General features: G+C 45.0%; 5 protein-coding genes across 5 annotated transcripts; 2 read left to right on the forward strand and 3 right to left on the reverse strand.

The window, feature by feature from the left end:
* Nucleotides 1–5,270: 5,270 nt before the first annotated feature.
* Nucleotides 5,271–7,578, reverse strand: LOC6552243 (ubiquitin-conjugating enzyme E2 J2). The gene is made up of 4 exons (XM_001979719.3): nt 7,080–7,578; nt 6,564–7,018; nt 6,214–6,284; nt 5,271–6,153 (listed from the first exon to the last, which is right to left on the reverse strand). Exons 2-4 carry the CDS (start codon nt 6,862–6,864, stop codon nt 5,674–5,676), a joined length of 852 nt encoding a protein of 283 aa, XP_001979755.1. The 5' UTR covers nt 6,865–7,018; nt 7,080–7,578; the 3' UTR covers nt 5,271–5,673.
* An 850-nt stretch (nt 7,579–8,428) lies between these two features.
* Nucleotides 8,429–9,936, forward strand: LOC6552242 (pyrroline-5-carboxylate reductase 3). The gene is made up of 3 exons (XM_001979718.3): nt 8,429–8,903; nt 9,053–9,718; nt 9,791–9,936. The coding sequence occupies exons 1-3, from the start codon at nt 8,825–8,827 to the stop codon at nt 9,865–9,867; spliced, it is 822 nt and encodes a 273-aa protein (XP_001979754.1). The 5' UTR covers nt 8,429–8,824; the 3' UTR covers nt 9,868–9,936.
* Nucleotides 9,937–9,977: 41 nt separating this feature from the next.
* LOC6552241 (nucleolar protein 14 homolog) lies at nt 9,978–13,025 on the reverse strand. Its single transcript, XM_001979717.3, has 3 exons — nt 12,390–13,025; nt 10,387–12,334; nt 9,978–10,324 (listed from the first exon to the last, which is right to left on the reverse strand). Exons 1-3 carry the CDS (start codon nt 12,889–12,891, stop codon nt 10,219–10,221), a joined length of 2,556 nt encoding a protein of 851 aa, XP_001979753.1. The 5' UTR covers nt 12,892–13,025; the 3' UTR covers nt 9,978–10,218.
* Nucleotides 13,026–13,580: 555 nt separating this feature from the next.
* On the forward strand, nt 13,581–18,417 carry LOC26526521 (splicing factor 1). The gene is made up of 6 exons (XM_026977939.1): nt 13,581–13,990; nt 14,218–14,828; nt 14,908–15,042; nt 15,658–15,733; nt 16,752–16,904; nt 16,977–18,417. Exons 1-6 carry the CDS (start codon nt 13,788–13,790, stop codon nt 18,184–18,186), a joined length of 2,388 nt encoding a protein of 795 aa, XP_026833740.1. The 5' UTR covers nt 13,581–13,787; the 3' UTR covers nt 18,187–18,417.
* Nucleotides 18,418–18,618: 201 nt separating this feature from the next.
* On the reverse strand, nt 18,619–19,887 carry LOC6552240 (peroxiredoxin-2). Its single transcript, XM_001979716.3, has 4 exons — nt 19,707–19,887; nt 19,534–19,600; nt 19,219–19,360; nt 18,619–19,160 (listed from the first exon to the last, which is right to left on the reverse strand). Exons 1-4 carry the CDS (start codon nt 19,737–19,739, stop codon nt 18,698–18,700), a joined length of 705 nt encoding a protein of 234 aa, XP_001979752.1. The 5' UTR covers nt 19,740–19,887; the 3' UTR covers nt 18,619–18,697.
* Nucleotides 19,888–23,274: the final 3,387 nt, after the last annotated feature.

A 23,274-nucleotide genomic window follows, 5' to 3' on the forward strand; every position in this document is an offset into this window, starting at 1 on the left:
AAGTATTCAATGTATGTTATTGATTTCCATTTAATTGTTTTAATTTTTCTTTGCAATAGTACAGTGAACAGCTTGGCTGATAACGAATCAATGCACCTAATTACGCAATACTCGGAACCCCTGATAAAAACTTGCCGTACGCCGCTGCTTGCTACTGAATTTTATGGATCAACAAGAAAATAAACAAAAATAATGCCGAAACTTTATCGTGGCCTTACTCTGCAGAGGCGGAAAACTCAATTGAAAAGTTTGCTGTTCATTTCCGGTTGCAAGTGCGGAAGCCAAGGGGCGGGAAACAGAGGAAAGGTGGGGGGTGCAAAATGGGATGGAGCCCGGCACAACCGGAAACGGGAGGTGTCGACCAACAGGGAAATGCATTTGAATCTAATATGGCGTTCAGTTTTCCGTTTCCACGGTTCGGCGACAGTTTCAACTATTCCGTTTCATCCTGTCCCTTTTCGTGCTACATCCTTGTTTGTATCTAGTTGTGCATAAATTACTTTGTCGCTTTTTATTCCTCGTTTTAATTCACTTTTTGCGCGGACATCGTCGACGTCATTTAGCTCGTCGTTGGCGCTTTGTTAATTCAAAAAGTTTTAATAATTTTACTTTTCAACAACTCGTGCTCATGCTGCAAAAACGGAGCAACAAGTTGGCATACATATATATGCGCATGTTTCGCTTTTAACCCAACCTCAGTTTGCTTGTTTTTGCATACTCTAGTGGGGCAACTTCTTTTTACGCGCTTCTCTCTCTGATGAGTGCTGAAACCGGAAATGTCCTTGAGTGCCACATGTCGAGAGGAAAACTTTTTGACTGGGTGAACTGCAATGGAAATGATAAGAGTCAACTCAGCTTAGCCTGGGAATTAGTAGTAGAGTTTCCGCACCAAAACAAACTAATTTGCGCCTCTTAAAGAATTATTTGCAATTATTTTGATGTGAAAGCCAAGGGCGTGTTCTAGTATTCAAATTTCTAAATTTGAAATTGTGTAGTTCGGATTATCTACCAAGCCAGATCTTTAATAACGAAAAAGTAGTTCACACTTGGTGCTCTGTTCCTCGGCAATGAGTTCCAACTCCCAGTTGTTTGAAACTTCAATGGCAGTTGCCAGCCAGCTTGATCCATCAGTAAATGAAAACACTTGACAAATGTGCTACCTCTGACAGGCTGATCCATAAATGCCAGCCACTGACCACACGAGCGGCCCAGTTCGCCCTCCACTCAAGTTAATTCAATGCGAAAGCCTCACACATGGCCATAAAAACAACAAGTAAGCACCAGCACTCGAGGCTTAAAGTCCGCCCAGCAGCAAAAGTAGGAACAGGAGCTGGAAGAAGGAAGGCAGAAGGCAGAAGGAGCAGGAACTGCCCTGCAGTAACTAGGACTGAAAGTAGATGTGGATGTGGAGCATCTGCTGGCCGGAAATGGCTGCCACTTGTGTAAGTGTCGCGTGCTGCATCTGTTGTTGCCGCTCGTGTAGTCGCACTCGTTCTTGTTCCCGTTGCCACTTTTATTGTGCTCATAATTTGTTGGAGTTAGGACAGCAGCAACTCGACACTGACAGCAGGCGATGAGCAGCAGCACACAGCGAGAAATTATTTTGGAATGGGAAGAAAATGTATGCATGGAAAACTGAAGAACAAAGATTTTTCCTTTAATATTTAGATTTATTTTTAATAATTTTAATAAACATTTTGACGAAATGTGACACTAGTTAGGAAAAGGAACAAATTCCAAAGCTGGGAACTGATTATGTTAACGTTTTATAAAATAATTAAGCCATATAGATGTATTTCACATCAAGGTCGCTAAGCAATCCCTTCCTTTGATTACTCATACATTTTCCACCCATCCACCGACCCTTGCAAAATGATAACAGTAGCCATAATTCAATCTCTTGTTAAAGGCATGAATCCCATGGACTCCTGACTCCGATCCCTGTGCACACACCCTAGACTTGCAAATTTAGGCACTCTGCTGCTTCGTTCCCCAAAACTTCAGCCAACAGAATGACCTAATTGCCTCTCGTCCCAGTCAACAATTAGACATTGATTGGTAGATCCACTAAACCGGGAAAAGACCAATGCCAAACCCAATCCAGTCCCAAGCGCAACTCAATCAGCAATTAGTCGGTTGGCCAAATCCCGAGTTCATAATTCAAAATTGGCACATGCAAATGCCCAAATGCATCCGCACTAATTGAAATTTATGGTGCTGCGGTTGAGTGGTGAGTAAACTTTTTCCTCAGTCCTCTACGCATCAGCCGCATTAGAATCGTCCTGCAAATTTTGCAATTTACAATTTGCAGCACAATGCGCCCCAGCAATGATACTCGACCTGATGATGATGGAGCAGGACACATCCAGTCCATAAAGCTCATCGAGGGGCCATAGATTAGCGACCAAGTGCACTTCTTCCGCCAGTTAACGAGCTCCAGACCGTTGACAGGATGAATTAACGATTGTCCAGCCCTCCAATTGACCATCCCTACCACTGCTCATCCTTTCGGCACATGAGTACACATGTGACCACTTGGAGTGCCCATGCCCACAATCATTTATCGATTTATGCAAATGTTCAAGCAGAATAATCGTGCAGGATATCTTCTTTTATGGCTGATCGAACTGTAAGCCTAGATATGAACGTATGTTGGAATGTACATTTTTTAGATTTGCAAAAGCTCTAAAAACAATACTATAATATGATTATTTACTCAATGGCCAGCGAGCACCTAAATAATTCGAATTGATTATAGGCCCAACTGTAACACATAAAATGTAATTATGGAAATGAGGCTTTTACAAATTGGTTGTTCCATTTGTGCTCACAAATTTGTGTTTAATATAATCAAATCTTCGTTAGTAAAATTTGCCAATAAATAAAAATAATAATAATAAATCATAGGTGCTAAGCTGAGAAAGTTTTTCTACACAATTTACAATTTACAGAATACTTCCAAATTCAGCTTGATTTTCCCTCCATCCCTGGACCTTTTTTATAAATTTCGCCAGGCTTATAAGGTCCTTTCTCCGGCCAACCCCACTTACCCTTTCGCCCTGCCAATCCTGCCATAACTCGCAGCTGATGTCCATTTGTTTATGCATTGATAAAGAGAATGCTCTCATGCCCGCGCACACCCACACACGCGCACACACGCGAAAGGGAAAACATAGCATACATTTCGGCTGTTGCTATTTTCGCGTGGCCTTTGCATATTAAGTTTATGCTTTATCGTTTATTGCGCACACTGACACAGGCATAAACGTATATTGCCCACATAATTTAACAAACATTTCATTTATATGCGTATTGGCCTGCGTTTGTGTGTGTTTTCTGTGTGCGGATGTGTAACATTTACGACCCCTGGGTGGTCAAGTCACATCACACTGAGAAAAATGATGAACAACTTGGTACGATATACTTTAATTAATAACTTTTTAACTTATGAACATTTTATACTCCAGGAGAAGTGTTACAGCTTAGTGCCTTCATTTAAGTTTTTTTTGTAGAAAGAATCTAAATCTTATTTTCAAATATATTTTAACTGAAATATAAATCTACATTTATATTTATCTAACTACATTTCAACAAGTAATGATTTCTTTTTATAAATATCCCCTAAAAAGATAACACACATTAAATACAAATATAATTTTGTTTAGATTTATTATATGCATTTATGGAATCTCCGTAGGAATTGCTCAGTTTTTTGTTCTTATATGTATGCTTTTTCTTCGGTGCAGAGCCGAACGCATAAAGGCAGTTCCAGATGGCCAGGAAACTTCGGGGCACATGTCTGCCAATGAGGCGTACTTAATGATTATGGCATTTGTTGTTTTTATTTATTTACATTTATTTATCTGGCCGGTCGTCTTGGCCGTGGGCACTCGCGTTTGTTTTGGCCATTACTTTTATAGCCCAGTGGGCCGACTTCCCATTGTGGCCATCGCATCGAATAGCCTTTGACCACTCCATTTATGTTTTGTTTTCAGAAGCTTACCCGCGCATATTTATATTTGCTGTGGATAAGCCGCTTAGCCCGGGAGCATCGACATTCATTGCCGTCAACTAATGTCCTGCAGCTATTTGTTGGACATTTAAGCCTGGCACATTTTGGGGATTTGAGCTCGACGGCGAACAATGAACTCCTTGGGGCTCCGACACCAGTGACCTCTTTTCGGGCTGCTGAAGCTTATAAATGCCAAGAACAAATGAGCAAAAATTGCACATCCGCCCGAGCATCAAAAGGATAAAGCGGAAGTGCAGGAGACAGTTTGGACTTGGACTCCAGTCGCCATACTGGTGGGTACTCAAAATAAATTTCGAGCAAAAAGCACAAGCGATTTCGAAATCCCCGCCCATCGGCACCCCGCATAAAAATACTCGATGACAGGAGCAGAAATGTCTCGGTTATCCTGGCCATCCGGGATATCATTTAATGTTGTGTGTCTTCTGCTGGTTTTCTCCCTCTGTGCAGCCGAAATTGGCTTAAACTGTTGCAAGTTCATAAAACAAACAACCGAATTTGAAAAGTTGCGAGTGCCAGCCGCAGTCGAAAACTTTGCCATGCTGCCTGAACTTGAAATTTACGTTAGTTAAATTATCAACTTCAGCGTCTGGCGAAAAAAGCTTTCTGTGCAAAACAAAGTCGTCGCCGTGTCCTTTTATTTTAAAGGAGTTTGCGCGGCTGCTGCATAATCGAATTTTCCTTTCATGAAATTTCTAATAATTCAAGACTCCACCTCCACACTATACAAATTTGTTGTTGTACAGAAAATAAAAGTTCAAATTTTATTGTAATCCACAAAATATATCTACTAAACGGATACAGCCTATAAAAATGAAAAGTGCATTTTTCCGAGTTTTGAATAAATCGTGGTATTATTTCTCTGGGTAGTTTTTCTTGCAGGACTTGTTGTTGGAACAATAATTCACTGAAACCAAAGAACTTGGTCCGCAACGCCCACTACCCACTACAGTAATAAGCGTCATGTGTGTAATTTCGGCTTAAGACGGCCAACAATGTAAGCGGTTTAAATGTGAAACATTGTTGGCCACCCAGGCATCAGTTTATTGGATTTGGCCATGCTCACCAAGTGTGAGGAAAAATTATAGTCGACTGCCAGCGGACTTTGCTTCACACTTAAGCCGCTTAGCCAGCGAAAAGCCAACTACAAATTACAACTTATTATAGAAGTTGAATCAACACCAGGCAATTTGTGGCGGCTGAAAATGAAGATCCATGTTATAAGCAGGAAACGCACATGTAAGTTGGCTAATTTGTACACGAGCTCAAATGTTGCTGTTCTTCTTTATTCATTTACAAACATATTTCTGGCTTTATTCACGTAGCATTAAACTAGGCGTTAATAGTAATGAATACATAACAAAACAATTTATAAATTTCACAAATCGAGTTCAGAAATGTGTGTTCTTGTGTTTCTAATATTTAATGCCGATAATTTCAGACTAAGTCAGCAATCGTGGGAATCGTGGGAATGGATGCCAGGGGTCTGGTGCGGTAGTTTTTGGATCAAGCGGGGTCTGTAAATACTTCTCATGCGGCATAGAATCCACGAAGACTATTAAGAGTAAACTAGATTAAATATGCACACGCATACGGATGTGTAACTATATTTGTATATAAATATAGAGGCTGTGTCGGTAATTCTATTCCTGATTTAGGTTCTTGATCACGTAATTAACAATGAGGGCAAAAATTGCAAAGCAGATAATGATCACCAGGTTTGAATAGACGGACTGCCAATTGAGATAGGAGTTCCGTGCACTATTCTGCACCGCCGCTGCCCCGCCGCTTGCCGAGTCCGCCTGACCCGCCGCCCCGCCATCGATTGCGTCCGCTTCATTCTGTGGATTGGCCGAACCTCCCGCCGCCAGATTGCCATCCGCATTTGCCGGGGTCGCTCCGTTGGCCAGTCCGTTGGAACGCTTCACTCCGTTTGCAGGGGTTCCGCACAAAGCAGCTGCCGCCTGTGTTCCCTGCAGCCGCTGTTTGATCTCGTCGACGATCTCCGGAAACAGCTCACAAAAATTGGTATTGCGCAGGTTAAATGCTAGCGATTTTTGAGCAAACATTTGCTTGTCGTAGTTCGATGACACGATGGACCCAAGTGTGGGCGTGCTCTCCAGCTGTGCAGTATTTCAGATTGGTTTATTCAAATGCATGGTCAAGTATTCGCAAAAACTCACCATGAAGCTCAGCAGACCAGTGAGAATGGTGCCCACGCACCAAGTGGGGTTCCAAGTGTCCGGATGAAAATCTGAAAGTCAAATAGTGAGAATAAGTATGGTGTTTACGTTTGCAAGTCTTAAATATTCGTATTACAATACACATTAATAATGTTATGTTACATAGACAATTTGGGATAATATAATGGTCTTTTTAAGCCTGAAGTTGCTTTTAATGTGAGATTTCCCTTTTGTAATGCACTACAACCGTGACAACCATTCTGCTTTATTTCTAGCTGTGGTTACTTCCAGTTTTCTTAAGACGGATTCGATTCCCAATTGATAAGGAACTGCCGGGGCTTCCCACTCACCTGATATGCTCAAGCACAGTCTGGTGTTGGTCTTGAAGCGCCCGTTCGGCGTCAGCATGTAGATGGATGGCGGCTTGAATGGGAACTCGCGCGGAAAGAGCAGTGTGCCATGATAGTAGCCGCCGTAGTAAGGCGAGTCCTCCGGTCCCTTGACGCAGTAGTGCCACTCGAGAATGTTGTTGGGCAGCGGCTCGGCGGTGATGTACGGCAGTGGATCCCGCTTGAGGCGCATATAGTCCTGCTTCATGCGCGACACGGCAGTGGGTTGCTTCCGGCCGCCGGACGCCGACGACGAGGACATGGTGTTGTTTTGGTTTGGCTAATTTTTAACGAACTAAAGTACTAGTGCCCGAGTTGGAAAATCGAAACGAGGAGTCTGAGCTGTGGACGACGATCGAACGCGACTGGCCTACTGGGTTTTCTCTCGGTGTATCAGATAAGATAGCGACGTGGCCCTGTGGAATAATTTGCAAATCAATTAGGCTCGTATCTGGCCGCATAAATATCAATACGTACCGTCCTCCAGAATTTCGGAGCTGTCGAAGGTTCTTGCTCGGTTTGTTTATCATGCGATGGCTTCCAGTCTCGCCAGCTCGATTGTTTATTGTTTGCTTTTCTAGTACAGGCACCCAACCTCGGTAACAAGTGCGTTTCCTAATTGTTGTTGCTGCTGTTACTGCGCTTTTGTTGATTTTTTTAAATTGCAGTGAAATTGTGTGAGAAAACAACGCACACACACAGGCGCACGCAACCCAACACCCGCACAAGCACACACACACACACGTGCGGTGCACAACTGGGGCTGGACTTTGGTGTATTTAATGTTGCCACGGGCTTACTCTGCTGCAGTGGAATCGCCTAATCCGCATTAATCACTTGTGAGGTTACTTATTCGGATTCTGGCGCTGGCAATATTGCAATTTACTCTTTTATTTTGGCATGAAGATGTTAGTGGTACCATATGCGGAAACTAGTTTCATCCCAATTCAGTGTTACCAGAGATTAAGGTGTCTTCCTCACCACGTGGTGAGAAAATTCAATAAAAATTAAAATTAGATCGGAGTGGTGGATGTATCCGCTAATTAACAACTTTTCAAATTTAAACAATTCTTTGAAAAAAGGTGAAACAAAAAGATCACTCGCATAGTGAAGCGCGAAAGAGTTACAGATATAGCATCCTGGAGCCCGGATATCGCACCATGGACCCCCTGGGAGCTGACGCTTACGCTCTTAACTTTAGTCTAGTTTCGCGACTAACAGATACCCATCACTCAGCATGTTCCAGTGCGAGGTAGCTTGGGGTACTTATAGGGTCGAAAACAACAGGTGGACTTAACAGGTGACATACTTTTCAACGAATCTGGGTATGGGATCTCAGAATCCCTATGGCAATATTTTGTAAAGTAAATTAGTAACTTTTTTGGTTGTCAGGTTAAGTATAAGCTAAATTTCCAGTAGACATTCTCAATTCTCTATAGTAGCCCTTTATAAATATACATGTTTCGCCTCTGCTGTTATCGCACTCACATTGATAACGATCGTTATCTTTTAAAGTGCGGAATGTTTTTGCAGCTTGGTAAGCAAGCATTGCCAAACAGTAAAACAAGCTTGTTTTTATGGGAAACCAAAATACGAAAGTGGATCAGCGGACGATTACTGGGATTACAGGGCATCGGCATAATGATGACGTTAATTTGGACTTCGTCACGCCGATTAATGGGTGAATGAGTTGTGAATAGCAGTTGTGCCAACTGATAAGGACATAAAATGGCGGCAAAAATATCAGCAATATATAAACTATATTTTAAAATAGAAATTAGATAGTCTTTTATATAAACTCAAGTCTTGAAGCTTCAAGCTTCACTTCAAATGTTCGGTTGTAATTTATGCATTTGTGAAAAACTTAGTACCTACGGTGAATTTTAATTACTGTTTTAATTCCAATATAATTCGGTTGTAAAACACTATTTTTAATAGCCTAATGCTTTCTATATTTAAAATGTGTGAAAAGTTCTCAGTATTTATTATTATTCTGACCCGCTCCCGATCGCTAAACCCACACATAGGAACCTCCCTGATAAGCACAGATAGCTGGGTTTGTTGTTCACACATCGCATGGGATTCGGAGGGGGGTTGGCCGAGCCAGAGTTCTTATCAATCCTCCCGTCTGTTTTTGGTCATCGCCGGCGGCGGGCACACAGTTGCCGTTCCACCAGCGGAAAGTGCAGTACTCGCAGTCCGCGTAATTACCCCATTAAATAATGTCGGCAATCGGAAAGATCGGGTTCCTGGGAGGCGGGAATATGGCCAAGGCCTTGGCTAAGGGTTTCCTAGCCGCAGGTGAGAAAGTTTATGGATCCACTCATACCTTTGCAGTCTGACACAGTTTCTGCGAGACAAAGATAAGACACATTGGATATTCAATACGTAGTATATGTTGCACTAAAATTTCATCATTGAACCGCCAAATTTCCTACTTAAATTCCTAGGCCTGGCCAAACCCAATACCCTGATAGCCAGCGTTCATCCGGCAGATAAGCTCTCGCTGCAGTCCTTCCAATCCCTAGGCGTGGAAACAGTGGTCAAGAATGCACCCGTTGTGCAGCAATCGGATGTGGTCTTCGTGTCCGTGAAACCCCAAGTGGTTCCCTCGGTTTTGTCGGAGATCCAGCCACTGAGCTCCGGCAAGCTATTCCTTTCCGTGGCCATGGGCATCACTCTGTCCACCATCGAGACCAGTTTATCTCCACAGGCTCGTGTGATCCGTGTGATGCCGAATCTGCCAGCAGTGGTGTGTTCTGGCTGCTCTGTTTTTGTTCGTGGATCCAAGGCCACCGATGCAGATGCGGAGATCACGCAGAAACTGCTGCAGTCCGTGGGCACTTGTGAGCCGGTGGATGAGTCCCAGTTGGATGTGGTTACTGCTCTGAGCGGAAGTGGACCGGCCTACGTGTTCGTGATGATTGAGGCCTTGGCGGATGGTGCCGTTCACATGGGAATGCCCAGGGATCTGGCCTATCGCCTGGCATCCCAAACAGTCCTGGGCGCAGGTCACATGGTGCGGGATAGTGGTATGCATCCCGGGCAACTCAAGGATGGCGTCACAAGCCCGGCGGGATCGACAGCTGCGGCGCTCAGACAACTTGAGCTGTCAGGTAAGATGTCATGATGACGCCGATGACGCGCTAGCTTATCGCCTCCAATTCAACCTTTGGTGTCGATTGCAGGTTTTCGGGCAGCTGTGTCCGGAGCGGTGGAACAGGCGACGCTGCGGTGCCGGCAAATCTCGGGAAAGACGGCTTAGGCACATAGGCTTATACACATACGTACATTGGGGTGGGTCAATTTTGTTAATAAACTAATAGTAGCTATAGGTCTTTAAATGTTTCCTATATGCAGCAGCCTGTCTAGATCTTGGTAACGTATTTTGTTTCTCTAATTCTTCCAAAGTACAAGAATGTTAAGGGATTTTTTACAAAAAATTATGAAATATTTCAAATCGACCACCCTGTGCATAATGTTGGTTAGTGGATTTGCATGACTATACAAATTTTGAAGGTTGATTATGTGATACTAAAATATAGGCAACACTGCTATATTGTTTACTCTCAGCTTGTTTATAGTCTAGCTAAAAATAACTAATTCAAAATCAAGCCTAGAACTTCTTCTTCTTTTTGGCCCGGGCCAGCTCATTGAGCTCGCCCTGTTGCACGGAGGCCTCCTGGTAAATGCGCTTAACCTTCTCGTGGCGCTCCTTGTCACTGTAAAAATAAGAGCCATAGTTTAGAAAAGAGCGGTTGTCCACCAAATGATGAACACAAACCTTTGCAGGGTCTGTTTGAGCTTAAGCTCCTGGACGAAGGCGGTATCTCGGCGAATTTCTCGAATGGCACCCTTCTTCTCGCGCTTGATCTTGTGCAGCAGCTTGGCCCGCTCTTCCTTGGCCTTGGACATCTTGGGGCGCCGTTTGTCATCGTACACCGCCTCGAATCGGGGTTCCAGCAGCCTAAGAGCCTTGGGCTTCTTTGCCGCTGGAGCCAGAGGTTTCATTTTCTGCGCAGCCAGCTTCTCCGCCAGTTCGGTGGCTTCCTTGTGGTGCAGATGCACATGATCTGGGTAGGACTTCAGTGGAAGGCGGGAGAGTAATCTCAGGAAGGGTTGAGCCAGGTAGCAGGCACCCACATGCTCTTCCACCAACTGGAGAGCTTCCTTGATTAGCAGGAGAGATGTATCCAGTGCTCGCACTTTGAAATCTGGAGTGATCGTCTGGGTGACCAAATCCACAGGCTGCAGTTGTTGGGGCTCCAACTTCGTGCACTCCGTGTTAGCTGGGAGTGCCAGCAGCTTGCTCAATGGACCATCGCGCTCAAAGGGCGGCGTGATCTCCAACTGTTCCACATCCCTCTTGGGTATGGACATGTGTACAATACCCTGCAGGAAATTGAAGACGGCTGGAACCAGTCTCTTGGATTGGGACACGAACTCTAAGACTACGGTGACCAGGAACAAGCCCATAGATATTTCCTGTCGCGTCCGCACCCGTGATCTGGACAGGATGTGTTGCATGAAAATGAAGCATGGAGTGACCACCGGATGGCGGAAATCGGAAGTCGAGTACAAGTTGGCCACTAGTTTGAAGTACACCAAAGTCTCTAGTGAAGCATACATCTTGTGATTTTTCCTGAACTCTCCGTACTTCTCTTTGATCACCTCCAGTAATGTATTGGACATGCGTTCTGGATTCAGTTGCGTTAATTCATATAAGTGGGGCATGAGCTTTGATAGCAATTGGAAGTGTTCGCGTATGTCTTGCTCGTTGGCATCCTCAAACAAATCCTTCAGATATTGCAGCAGAAATGAGTACAACTTGACCACGTTCTCACGATTAACACCTTCCAGTTTGGGATGATTGCATTTTATGATTCTTTCGATAATGATCGCCTTCTGTACAGTAGCATGCTTGGAGAGGAGCTGCGTGAAGTCCTCGTAGGTCTTGGGCATCTTGATGGTAAACGGTATACTCGTGTCCAAGGAGGCGGGAATTGTGTTCGCTGACTTTTTCGCTTTCATTTTGCTAGCCTTAGGAGCTTCTTCTTGCTCGGACTCACTTTCAGATTCCTTAAGATCGCTCAGATTGTCGATCTCTGAATCGCTCTCCTCATCCGAGTCCTCATCTTCCTCCTCATCCCCTTCCTCTCCATCGTCTTCATTTTCGTTTTCTTTCGCCTTAGGCTCCTTCTTTCCATTAAGATGCGTGCCAAGATTGCCGTCCAAATCGTAAGCGAGTGTATCATCTCCCTCGTCATCTTCGCCAGCCAAGAAATAGCCATCGTCCAGGTCATCTGCAGATCGGTGCTTGGGCTTGGCAATGGAGGCCTCCTCATCTTCCTCACCATCTGCTCGCATTCGACGTAGCCGCTCGTTCTCGAGCTTCTCCAGACGGGCGGCCTCCTGCTTGGCCAGCTCGTCGGGATTGATTAGTTTATCCGCAACACTGCCGCGCGGCTCGAAAATCATCTCCTTCAGCAGTTTGTCGTAGGCATCTGGCGGGGGCTTGGCGTCCTGCTCATCCTTTGTAGCTTTGGCCACTAGCGGCAGTAGGAGCTTATAGTTGGCATCCAGTTTCTCCGTGAGATCATACACCTCGTCCTTCTCTTTGGCGATTTCGTTCTTTCGGCGTTTTTGCTCAACGATCATCTCGTCGATGGCCGCCTGCCGATCTTGGGCAGAGTCTCCCTCTCCGCCGAAATGAGCAGCAGCAGTAAAGTCCGCTGAAAGGATATGTTAGTTAGTTGAGGGTTTTAAGGTAGAAACATTTGCGCATACCGTCTAATGCCTCGTCGTCTAGCTCCTCGTCGTCGGACCGCTCGTCCCTATACTGTTCGATCTCTTCCAGAGTTTGTCCCCTGTGCGTCAGTAGTTCGTCGTCGTTGAGGTTGAACTTCTCCGCTTTCTGGTTGGATCGCACCTGGGACATTTTTTCGGCCAGGTAGCGGGCATTCATCACGGACTCGGTTAGCTGATCGCCACTCAAGTGCTTGCCAATTCGGTTATCCTTGAAGCGATTGGTCTTGTGCTTCACGGCGAACTGCTGACCTAATGTTTGGGCTCTTTTTTGGAGGGCCTTGGCCCGCGACACGCCCGGCATTCCCCTGTCATGCTTGCAGATCCTCCCCAGAATCTTGAACTTCTCCTTGTTCACGTGCACATCGAAGGGATTGCCCCGCTTGCTCGACTGGGCCGTCGAGTTGTCGAAGGGATTGGACGACTTGATCGTCTTTTTGGCGTATACGGCATCGGCGCTGGCCTTCTTTCCCTTGGCCACCATTGTTTTATATCGCGTTTTACGGATAAATTACACCGAGTTCATGGAGCAAAACAAAACACCTCACACGTGCAACCCAATAACGTACTAGCGCGTCACAAAGAGCCGCAATCAGTGTTGACTAATCCTGGGAATAGTCACGGCTAATGGTAGTGGGATCAGATTCAAGTCGTGCTATGACTGTATAACCATATTTATCTGTTTATGAATATAAACATATATATAAAAGGACATTTTATTAATACAAATGCAAGGTAAATGCAAGCGCAGATATTGTCGATTAATATTGATATCAAAGTTTGATATGTTTTATACCACTGAGATGTTTCAAAAAAGTCCTTTTAACAATAACGATATAAGGCGTAGATAAAGAAAGAGGCTTTATTTTGAAAATGTTATAATGAAACCAATTAAATTGCATATATTCGATGCCCAAATTAGTTATTACATTTTAAGCGTTTTTTAAATAAAATAGCTAATATTTAACAATAACGATATAAGGCGTAGATAAAGAAAGAGGCTTTATTTTGAAAATGTTATAATGAAACCAATTAAATTGCATATATTCGATGCCCAAATTAGTTATTATATTTTAAGCGTTTTTTAAATAAAATAGCTAATACATTAAATAAATTAATTTAATTAATTAACTAATTAGTACCGAACTAATTAGTACCGTTTGCCGAGACATCACAGTTACCGCTGCTCATCCCTAATGGCATGCCTTTTCCAACACTGTACCACGTCGCCATTTTCGTTTCGTTCCTTGCCACAAAAATTTTCACACGCAACGCCGCATACTGAAAAATTGGTTTTTACTTTTTAAAGCGTGTTCGGAGCTATTTAACTTCGCGTGGCTACAGTCTGTGAGTTGTTAGTGTGCAGGTGGTGAAGAAAGCATGAGCGACACGCCGCCGGACTTACTTTCGTTGGCGGCGTCCCGAGAAGTCTCGGCCGCAGTCGGCGCCTCTGCCAACGGAGGCAGCGGCAAAAGCACTGATAAGGAGCGCTCCCGTTCCAGGGATCGTGGGCGGGACAAGGACAGAGACAAGGAAAAGGACAAGGACAAGGACAAGGATCGTGACAAGGACAGGAAGAAGAGGTGCGTGTTATGCAAGGAGAACTATTTTGATACCCCTGCTTTTTTACCTTCTACCCATTTCACCCCCTCTTCCGGTGTACACATTTTTGTACTATGTTCTTATATAAAAAAAATAGGTTGCAGGATCAGAGCCACGCGACTTTTAGTGCTTTATGACTTTGGTTTTTTCGACCTACATCATAGCATACTTATCTGTGGCACATAATAACCTCCTCTCAACTTTGCAGGGACAGAGACAGCAGGGACCGCGACAGTCGCCGTCGAGACGAACGCGGCGACCGTGATCGTGACCGAGAACGCGACCGCGACCGGGATTCCCGCTCGCATCGCAGCAAGTCGCGCAATTACGACGACGGGGACAGACGTAGGAAGCGATCGCGCAGCAGGGATCGGGACCGGAAGCGGGACAGAGATCGCGACTCCCGCTCCAGGCGCAGTAGCTCGCGGGGTGGCCGCGATGATTATGACCGTAGTCGTCGACGACGCTCACGCAGTCGCAGCTATGAACGCCGGCGCAATGATCGAGGCGGTCAGAGAGATCAACGAGAACAGCCTTCGCAGAGGAGCAGCCGGGAACGCACACACGTGAACCCCTTCGACACATCTAACAGTCGAAACTCGCTAAACCAGGATCACGAGCAACCCAGAATTCCATCACTGTTCGACCGACAGCAAGGATTGGAAACCATCAGGGAGGAAGGACGTGAGCCGCGGTTTGACCTTACCCAGACCATCCAGGAGCTAATGGGCAGTGCCGGAGGCAACAAAGGATTCGCTTCGTTCTTTAACAACCAGAACAGCAACGACTCCACCAGCAATGGGGCATTCGATAACTCAGGTTGGTACTAAAATGGAGTAGAAATGTACTTCCTTCGGCTTTCCCATGCACATTTTATTAATTGGTGTTACCTTTTCAGCGGACAGCGCTGCCGAGCGGAAGAGGAAGCGCAAGTCCCGCTGGGGTGGTAGTGAAAACGACAAGACCTTCATTCCCGGAATGCCCACAATTCTGCCCTCCACCCTGGACCCAGCACAGCAGGAGGCCTACCTAGGTAATACCATGCACCAAATCTCTGCTGATCGCAGCTGATCCCGCAACTAAGTTAGCTTATAAGATCTACAACTAGCTCTAAGTTTAATGACAAACTATTAAGGATGAATACAGACAGAAAGCCACACTTCAGAGTCAGACGCTGGGGACGTGCAGCTGCCGCAGATATCGTAAACCAAACATAAATCTGAAATCAACAAAGGGCATTGAGCATCATATAATAATCTCTCGTTCTCTTTTTGAAGGGATTCCGGCGTGGCACACAAACGTTACGATACGACATGAGTTGCATTCCAAATCCAATTCGCATACAGAGCATTTATATGGCTGTTAAGCTTTTATTTATTTTTGCAGAGGTTAATGCGCATTTTAACTAATCAAATTAAACCCCCACTTAATTAATTAATGAATTAACTCAATTGTAACGCTCACAGCATTTTCAGTTAGTTTAGAAGCGGACACACTAAGCGATTCAAGTCTCAATAGCCACAATATTACTTCACCCCCCCTTTAATTGATATCTCTCCAATTCTCTAGAAAAACAACATGTGACGTTTACTAATGTCGAGGTTGCGCTCGATTTTCTTCCTTCTTTTCTAACGCCTTCTAATTGCAGTTCAATTTCAAATCGAGGAGATTAGCCGCAAGCTGCGAACCGGCGACCTGGGCATCACGCAAAATCCGGAAGAAAGGTTTGATACAGTTCTCTCTCCCCCACTGAGTCTCTCAATCAAAGGTCTCATCCGTGTGAGGCCAATGAACGTTTCCAGCCACCCACTGCAGCAATATCGACCCCCAAAGTGACGGATTCTGGTCCGGAAGGATGAGCCCATGAGTCCAACAGGTTTCACTGTGGCATGCCATTGATTCCGGTTTCACATGTATCTCTTTTACCATTTAAGATCCGTTGAGTGTTGTATCACTCTCAATTCCGTTGTTGGTACAGTAAAAGTCGGTTAACACGTCTTTGAAAGGCAATTAATTGAAAAATATGGTCTATATAGAAGCTTACCAATGAATAATACCTAGAAACCGATATTTACTGTATTTAACATTACTTGAATTTAAAGTTATAAAGTTTTGTACACTTCCGTGTAAGCCCTAACTAGTTAAACCGAAGTTAAACTCCTGCTTGGAGTCGAAAAAAGGGAAAAGACTGAAAAGGCTGTCTGGAGGCTAACCGTATGAGCTGGGTTTCGTAGTTAACTTGTTTATAAAAATAACTATTTTAACTAATAATACTCTTCAAGGGTTTCTAGAGACAGCGATCATATCAGTGATCGATTGAATGATACCAACCAAAGGGGCAACAAATAAGTAAGAGCCTGAAGATAACCGGAATAGATTCTACATCTTCATTAATGTCAACTCTTCTTTTCTTCCACTAAGCGTCCCGGTAGTTTGGGTTCCTCGCAAAGAAACTCAGGGTGCGACAGAAACAGAAACGAAATAGATACAGCTACCGAATCGAACGAATTAATCAAAATTCTTCTTTTCTTAATTCCCCAGCAAATAATTCTTTTCTGCTAATGCTAATGAATGAACTTGATTAATGAATTTGATTTGCAACTTACAGCATATTCGATTAAAGTTACTAGTTAGTACGTACGTTAAGATCAATAAGTCTAGCGCCAATAGCATCCTGCCGCCTAGAAGCTCAAGATCAGTCTCACCAAAGTCGCCTCTTCCCTCTGCTCTTCTCGTCCACAGATCGCCCTCGCCGGAGCCCATTTATAGCTCTGATGGCAAGCGGTTGAACACCCGTGAGTTCCGCTACAGGAAACGACTGGAGGAACAGCGTCATCAACTGATCGTCAAAATGCAGACGGTCAACCCCGAGTTCAAGCCACCAGCGGATTACAAGTAAGTGGTGCTTATATTTCGCTTTATGGCCATGTTTCGGACAATGTCTAATTGAATCTTGATGTTTTTTAGACCGCCAGTGACTCGCGTCAGCGACAAAGTGCTGATTCCACAAGAGCAGCATCCTGACATCAATTTTGTGGGCTTGCTCATCGGGCCGCGAGGCAACACGCTCAAGGCTATGGAGAAGGATACGGGCGCCAAGATCATAATTCGCGGCAAGGGATCGGTGAAGGAGGGCAAAGTGGGGCGAAAGGATGGCCAACCGTTGCCGGGCGAGGATGAGCCACTGCATGCCTTTATTACCGCCCCCAATCCGGAGGCGGTGCGCAAGGCAGTGGACAAAATCAAAGACGTCATTCGTCAGGGTATCGAAGTGCCCGAGGGCCACAACGATCTCCGTAGAATGCAGTTGCGAGAACTGGCTCAACTGAATGGAACCCTTCGAGAGAACGATATCCAACGCTGTACGTGCGGCTCAACGGACCACAAGTCCTGGCAATGTCCGGATAAGCCGATCATCACGAATACTATAGTGTGCACTTCATGTGGCGGTACCGGTCATTTGACCAAGGATTGCCGTAACAAGCGCCCAGGATCCGGAGCACCTGGCATGGCCTGCGAGGATACCCAGGCTAAGATTGACGAGGAGTATATGAGTTTGATGGCCGAATTGGGAGAAGGACCACCGCCGCCATCTGCTTCTGCCAAGCCCGATCCGCCGGCCAGTAATGGACCCCAGTTGCACCGGGCCAGCTATAGCATTTTTGACAAAAAGCCCTCCCAGATGCAGGCCATCCAGTCTCCACCGAGCTCCTCGTCGCGAGATCACCAGCGCGACCTGGGCGGATGGGGAGCGGCGGCGCACGATCATGGCATGGGCATGGAGCACGGTATGGGATTGGACCAGCACGGTCACGGTTTGGCAGCGATGGATCACGGCATGAGCCTTGGCATGGAGCACGCTATGGCGGCCTATGTGCCAGCACCGCCGGGCGCCCAAGTACCGCCTCCGATGCCACCGCCGCTGATGCCGTGGATGAGCGCACCGCAGCCTCCGCCGCCGGCTACAGAACCGCTGAATCCACCTATACCGGGCACCTTGCCAGCGCTAATCCCGCCGCCACCTGGCACCAGTGCCCCGCCCATGCCGCCGTGGGGTGGAGGCGCTTACAGTGGCTGGGGCGGCGGCTATGCGCCGCCTCCACCTCCGCCCTGCGCCCCGCCGCCACCAGCCTTGAGCCTGTCGCAGCCGCCGCCACCTCCACCGCCATCCGCTTGAGCTTTCCGATCTTATAAGATCGATCACGAGAGCACTCAGCTGCTCCTACGATAGTGCTCGAACCTGTGAGACTGTCCCTGCAACCAATTATGAATGTAATGTTAATCCCCGACCACTATATTCGCTTTCACCATAAACGATAATCGAGACAAACCTACAAAACTAATTTGTATTTACGATGCTTCAAATAAAGGACGGAATTAAATAGTTTTTAATTCTAATAAACACTAAGTCGGCCATTTTACTACTCTGCTAAGCCTTGTAATTCATATGTGAAGATGACTTTGGCCAATTAAATACTTAATTCAACATTCTGTTCCACACCTGTCTGAAATACAAAAATACGATTTATTAGACATAATTTCCTTGATAGACTTCTGCTAAATTAGTGCGATGCCTAGAGTTTTTGTTTTTAAATTGTACTGCAAGAAATTTCAATCTTTATCCTCTTTATTCTTCGAGTCTTGGTGTAGTGAATGTTTTGGGTGTTTAAGAAATAATCAATGATCCTCTAGCCGTGCTTGCTGAAGTACTTTTTGGACTCCTCCACATCGGGCTTAATGGTAGCCGGATTCGACTTAGGGTTCCAGTTGGCCGGGCAGACTTCTCCGTGCTGTTCGACGAACTGGAAGGCTTTGATCAGGCGCAGAACCTCGTCGACGGATCGGCCCACGGGCAGGTCGTTGATGGAGTACTGGCGCAGGATGCCGTTGGGGTCGATGATGAAGGTGCCGCGCAGCGAGATGCCCTCCTTGTCCAGCAAGACATCGTAGTCGGCAGAGATCTTCTTGGTCAAATCGGAAAGGAGCGGGTACTTGAGCTGGCCCACTCCGCCGCTCTTGCGGTCGACATTGCACCAGGTGAGATGGCTGAAGTGGGAGTCCACGGAAACACCCAGAACCTCGGTATTGATGTCATGGAACTCCTTGATCCTCTCGCTAAATGCAACGATTTCAGTGGGGCAAACGAATGTGCTGTGAATGGGATCGCAGATTAGGGAATACCGTCCGATGGAAAGTTCAGTTTACTCACAAATCCAGTGGGTAGAAGAACAGCACCAGGTACTTTCCCCTGTAGTCTTCCAGCTTCACCTCCTGGAAGCTGTTGTCCACCACAGCCAGACCCTTGAAATCGGGAGCGGGATGCTGGACGCGGACTGCAGCCAAAGGAGCGGCTGTAAAAGTATAAAAAATGGTTTGATTTAGGGATTTTTAAATTGTGAAATTTGCCAAGTGACACTGATTGATTATCAGTTATCACTCTGATCCCAGATCGCTATGAACTAGAATCTTACGTGCAAACTGTTTGTCTGCTTATGGGGCTTAAATGTTGGGGATCTCAACTCACTTTGATGCAGGAGGCGGGCGGCAATCTGTTTCTGCTGACTCAGGATGGCCTTGCCCATCAGCGGCACCTGAAATGCATGATATATTAGATTCCGCATTGGAACGCGGGTTCAGACAATTACGTAATCGCTGTGGCATGTTTTCGTAAATCTCTCCGTCTGTCAATCAACTTACGTTGCGAATCAGTGAGCGTCCTACGAAAGACATCTTGTTCTAATAGATCACGTTTTATAAGGCTTATTTTAAGTCAGAATTCGACGTGGAGCCGGCAGAACTTTTCCTAAAAAAAGTGAAAACAAACTTGACAGCAGGTGTAACCAGCTTCGTTTAAAGCTCAAAATACGCAGAAAACTGGCCTGACAATTATCGATTTCGCCTATCGATAATTATGTGGCGCGTTATTTAAATCATTTTTTCAAATTCCTATCACTGATCTTTAATAATCTTTAAAAGCCCTTTATATGGGATGAATGATGTTTTAAAATAAATAATGCGATTCTTAAAAAACTTTTAACTGATTTCATTAGTTTTCCACTATAAAGGTGTTTTTTATACTTCGCCCTCAAGCTGCATATAATCCTTGCTGAAAAACTGCCTTGACGATCAGAGATAAACAGAGATACGGCTTCTGATCATCTCTTCACATGTGCAGCTCTGATTATATTAGAAACCGCCGCCCCACATCCCTCGGAAGCCGCATACCCCTCAGAAGTCCATCTTGTTGTTCTGCCGTGTCCTTTGTGCATTGTCCACGGTGGAATAAGGCCGGCCATGGATAATGGAAAGTGTAGCAAAATATTTACCACGTACTGCACACGCCGCACAATGGTAATGAGCCTCTTACCCGTCGAACCAACCAACTATTTGCACTACATGCGTTTTGTTCGCCGCTCGTTAATCCACTAAATGCCCGAAAGCGGCTCAGTTGCCCAGGCTTTGGATTCTCTCCCTCCTCGAGGAGGGTTTGGTTTTGTCTTTTCCCGGCTACAATGCCCGATCTAGATACTTTTGTATCCAGCTCGATGCCGCCGCGTTCGTATAGGGATGTCGAAACAATAAAGCAAGATACATGCCTGTCCTCAAATATTTTTGCATATCTTGCCTGAAGTTGGCAAAACATCTGACGGATGCCAAAACGCCCACACACCTAGTTCCCGGTCCGTTCCCTTTTCCATTTCCATGTCCATGTCCATTCCCAAATCCAAGCCCATATCCACCAATGGCGCTCGACTCTCTTGCTTTCCCGCAATTAGTCAATTCCCATGTTTGCGATTACGCTCGCCTCCCCCATTTCGCATCCCCTGGCATGGGTGGCGCCCTGCCCCCAACCCCCCAACTCCCCACCTCGCTTTTTACAATTTTCGCTGCTTTTCATCTGTAATTTGGCGCAAATTACGCGCTCCAAGTGGCTACCACTCTTCCGACTCCACATTCCCTTTATATTCCCCAAAAACACACGGGAAAAATGCGTATTAACTAAATGTATGCTGCCTGAGATATTTATATATTTTTTTAAAAAACTAGCCTGGATTGCCTAGCTAATAACAATACAATTTTACACATTACTCTATATCAGAGGCACACAAAAAATGTAAAAACATTGTATTTTATGTACTTTTGGGAAAGGTTACTACATAATTCATATAATTTTTCGCTTGAAATATATCTTTACATTTGAAATATAGCTATATATCTATTTGAAATATGACGTCCAACTTAAGTAATATATTTTTAGCTTAGTTTCGCCCCTCGGTTTCTTTCAGTGCACTTGGTCGTTAACTTGTTTATGAGTGGGAGCCTCGGCAGAGGCGTCGTGGGCTCCGTTAAAAGGCAGCGCTAAGTAATTACGGGCAGATTGGCAAGGAGTTCCGAAAGTGTGTGTATAGCTGGGATTTCCAGGAACTCCCCGAGCACGCTTAGCAAATCCTTGGCCGTGCACTAATTCCCAGACAGTTGGACTACTTTTACCAATTAAAAGTGCACGTCGCTTTGTCTGCGAAGGTCCAGACCATTTCGGATCCGGGACTCGCATCGCTATTTGTCGGATGGTAGCCCGCCCGCAGGATTTGCGCAGATTTGCATAATTTAAACAAACACTTGAGCACTTGAGGCCCAGTGCTCGTGTGCCGCTCGCGAAGGATCTGGCCAGGATGCGCAGATTTGGGGCATTCTATGAAGGCGTTGCCGACATTCACACGCACCTCGCCGTCCCTTTTCATTTGCTTTAGGGAACTCGTATCTTGTCCCTCGCACTCTCATTGTCAAACAGATGCCGTCATATTAGCACAAATCTGCTTAGGTCTTTGTAACCATCTCGAGTGCTGCTGGCCCAGATTGGCAGGATCTTGATTTGCGACAATCGTCACAATGCCGGGGCTTAGGATGCGACGAGGTGGCGAGGTGCCGAGGTGCCGAGTGCTCCTGTTCGGGGCAACGCGTAATCCTGATGCAAATCTGGATAATGTGATTCGTATCAGTCGCATCACCACTCCATATCCTACGCCATCTTCATCGCCTTGCAATTCCCCGCCTTGTCCTGATGTTCTTTTTTAACACTTTTGTGATTTTGGAAATTCGAGATGTTCGCCAGCTAATTAAGAAAGTGGCAGGGACAAAAAATCGCACAAAAGGCGTGAGAACTCGCATCCGTTGAAAGAATCTTCGTCCCACCTGCCCCTTCCACAAAGGATAATAGGTATTGCTATTGAGTGTCTTGAGTTTCGTTCCTACATTTGATATATGATTGATATACTTTGTAGTAAATAATAAACAAAGTTATTATTTATGGAATTTGCTAACGACTTCTCTAACATTATCCATTAAAATAGCGTTCAAATTACTGCCATTCCCTTGTGCCATTATAGCCGCATGAACTGCCGCGGAATCCATTCTCTCATTATTGCGCCAATTTGAATACATTTATAAAAAGATCTGGCTCGACCATTAATAATAATTGCTGTGGTTTAAATTTTAATGGCAATTGTTGGTAAACAAACAGAAAAGTGGGCTGCACTTGGCTGCCAATGGGGCTTCTCTCGACCCGGTTAATTTGTATTTATTGCAATGGAGAGTTATGTGCCATCGATGTGTCGGTTGCAAACAGCTAAAATGCATTTGCCACTTAAGTCCGGCGGTAATTGCAAAAAGATATTATACACGACAAATAAATAAGTCGAGCATTTGATTAGCCGTAAATTAAGGGAAATTAGAAATTAATAACAAGAGATATCGCTATAGTCTCCTTTACTTTTAGATACTTGATTCTAAACATATTTTCGGCGTATTGATGGAAGAAATATTGTAAATTTAACAAAAGTACTAATATTTGTAAAAATTGTGGGCATGGACGAAAGGTTTGTACAAACCAGTAACTCAACTAGTGATCCTGATCATATATTCTTTATATAGCTTAAGGGTATATAACTAACGAAAAAAAATAATTTGTATTATTTAATAATTGTCAGAAAGGAATTAGTTGTTAAGCTTCAAGAACTTTTAAATTAGTACAAGTTAAAAAACATGTCAAATTACCCGTTGTTCAATAGAGGTACAATTTAATTATTGATACGTACATCCTAAGTATTTTTTCTCTTTTTAGGAGGGGCGTAATCAAAGCACTAAAACTCAACTCATTTCCACCATTTTCAGCTGCAAACGCTGGCAATTTTAATTTAATTTACATGTGAAAATTGTTTGACCCTCTCGTCGCAAGTAAGCGTCCCATCCCCTCGACGTTTTTTTT

Source organism: Drosophila erecta, unplaced genomic scaffold (assembly GCF_003286155.1).
Source record: "Drosophila erecta strain 14021-0224.00,06,07 unplaced genomic scaffold, DereRS2 tig00000000-arrow-pilon, whole genome shotgun sequence".
Lineage (NCBI taxonomy): Eukaryota > Metazoa > Arthropoda > Insecta > Diptera > Drosophilidae > Drosophila > Drosophila erecta.

Excerpts from the sequence above, each read along its gene's own strand:
- LOC6552240 (XM_001979716.3), bottom strand. The coding sequence starts at position 19,739 with ATGTCTTTCGTAGGACGCTCACTGATTCGCAAC. Across the intron at positions 19,601-19,706 it reads GACGCTCACTGATTCGCAAC|GTGCCGCTGATGGGCAAGGC; the intron begins GTAAGTTGATTG and ends CATGCATTTCAG. Across the intron at positions 19,361-19,533 it reads CGCCCGCCTCCTGCATCAAA|CCGCTCCTTTGGCTGCAGTC; the intron begins GTGAGTTGAGAT and ends ATACTTTTACAG.
- LOC26526521 (XM_026977939.1), top strand. The coding sequence starts at position 13,788 with ATGAGCGACACGCCGCCGGACTTACTTTCGTTGGCGGCGTCCCGAGAA. Across the intron at positions 13,991-14,217 it reads GACAAGGACAGGAAGAAGAG|GGACAGAGACAGCAGGGACC; the intron begins GTGCGTGTTATG and ends TCAACTTTGCAG. Across the intron at positions 14,829-14,907 it reads TGGGGCATTCGATAACTCAG|CGGACAGCGCTGCCGAGCGG; the intron begins GTTGGTACTAAA and ends TTACCTTTTCAG.
- LOC6552242 (XM_001979718.3), top strand. The coding sequence starts at position 8,825 with ATGTCGGCAATCGGAAAGATCGGGTTCCTGGGAGGCGGGAATATGGCC. Across the intron at positions 8,904-9,052 it reads TAAGGGTTTCCTAGCCGCAG|GCCTGGCCAAACCCAATACC; the intron begins GTGAGAAAGTTT and ends TTAAATTCCTAG. Across the intron at positions 9,719-9,790 it reads CAGACAACTTGAGCTGTCAG|GTTTTCGGGCAGCTGTGTCC; the intron begins GTAAGATGTCAT and ends TGTCGATTGCAG.
- LOC6552243 (XM_001979719.3), bottom strand. The coding sequence starts at position 6,864 with ATGTCCTCGTCGTCGGCGTCCGGCGGCCGGAAGCAACCCACTGCCGTG. Across the intron at positions 6,285-6,563 it reads ACTGTGCTTGAGCATATCAG|ATTTTCATCCGGACACTTGG; the intron begins GTGAGTGGGAAG and ends TTTGACTTTCAG. Across the intron at positions 6,154-6,213 it reads CTGGTCTGCTGAGCTTCATG|CTGGAGAGCACGCCCACACT; the intron begins GTGAGTTTTTGC and ends AATACTGCACAG.
- LOC6552241 (XM_001979717.3), bottom strand. The coding sequence starts at position 12,891 with ATGGTGGCCAAGGGAAAGAAGGCCAGCGCCGATGCCGTATACGCCAAA. Across the intron at positions 12,335-12,389 it reads AGACGACGAGGCATTAGACG|CGGACTTTACTGCTGCTGCT; the intron begins GTATGCGCAAAT and ends ATATCCTTTCAG. Across the intron at positions 10,325-10,386 it reads CTCAAACAGACCCTGCAAAG|TGACAAGGAGCGCCACGAGA; the intron begins GTTTGTGTTCAT and ends TTATTTTTACAG.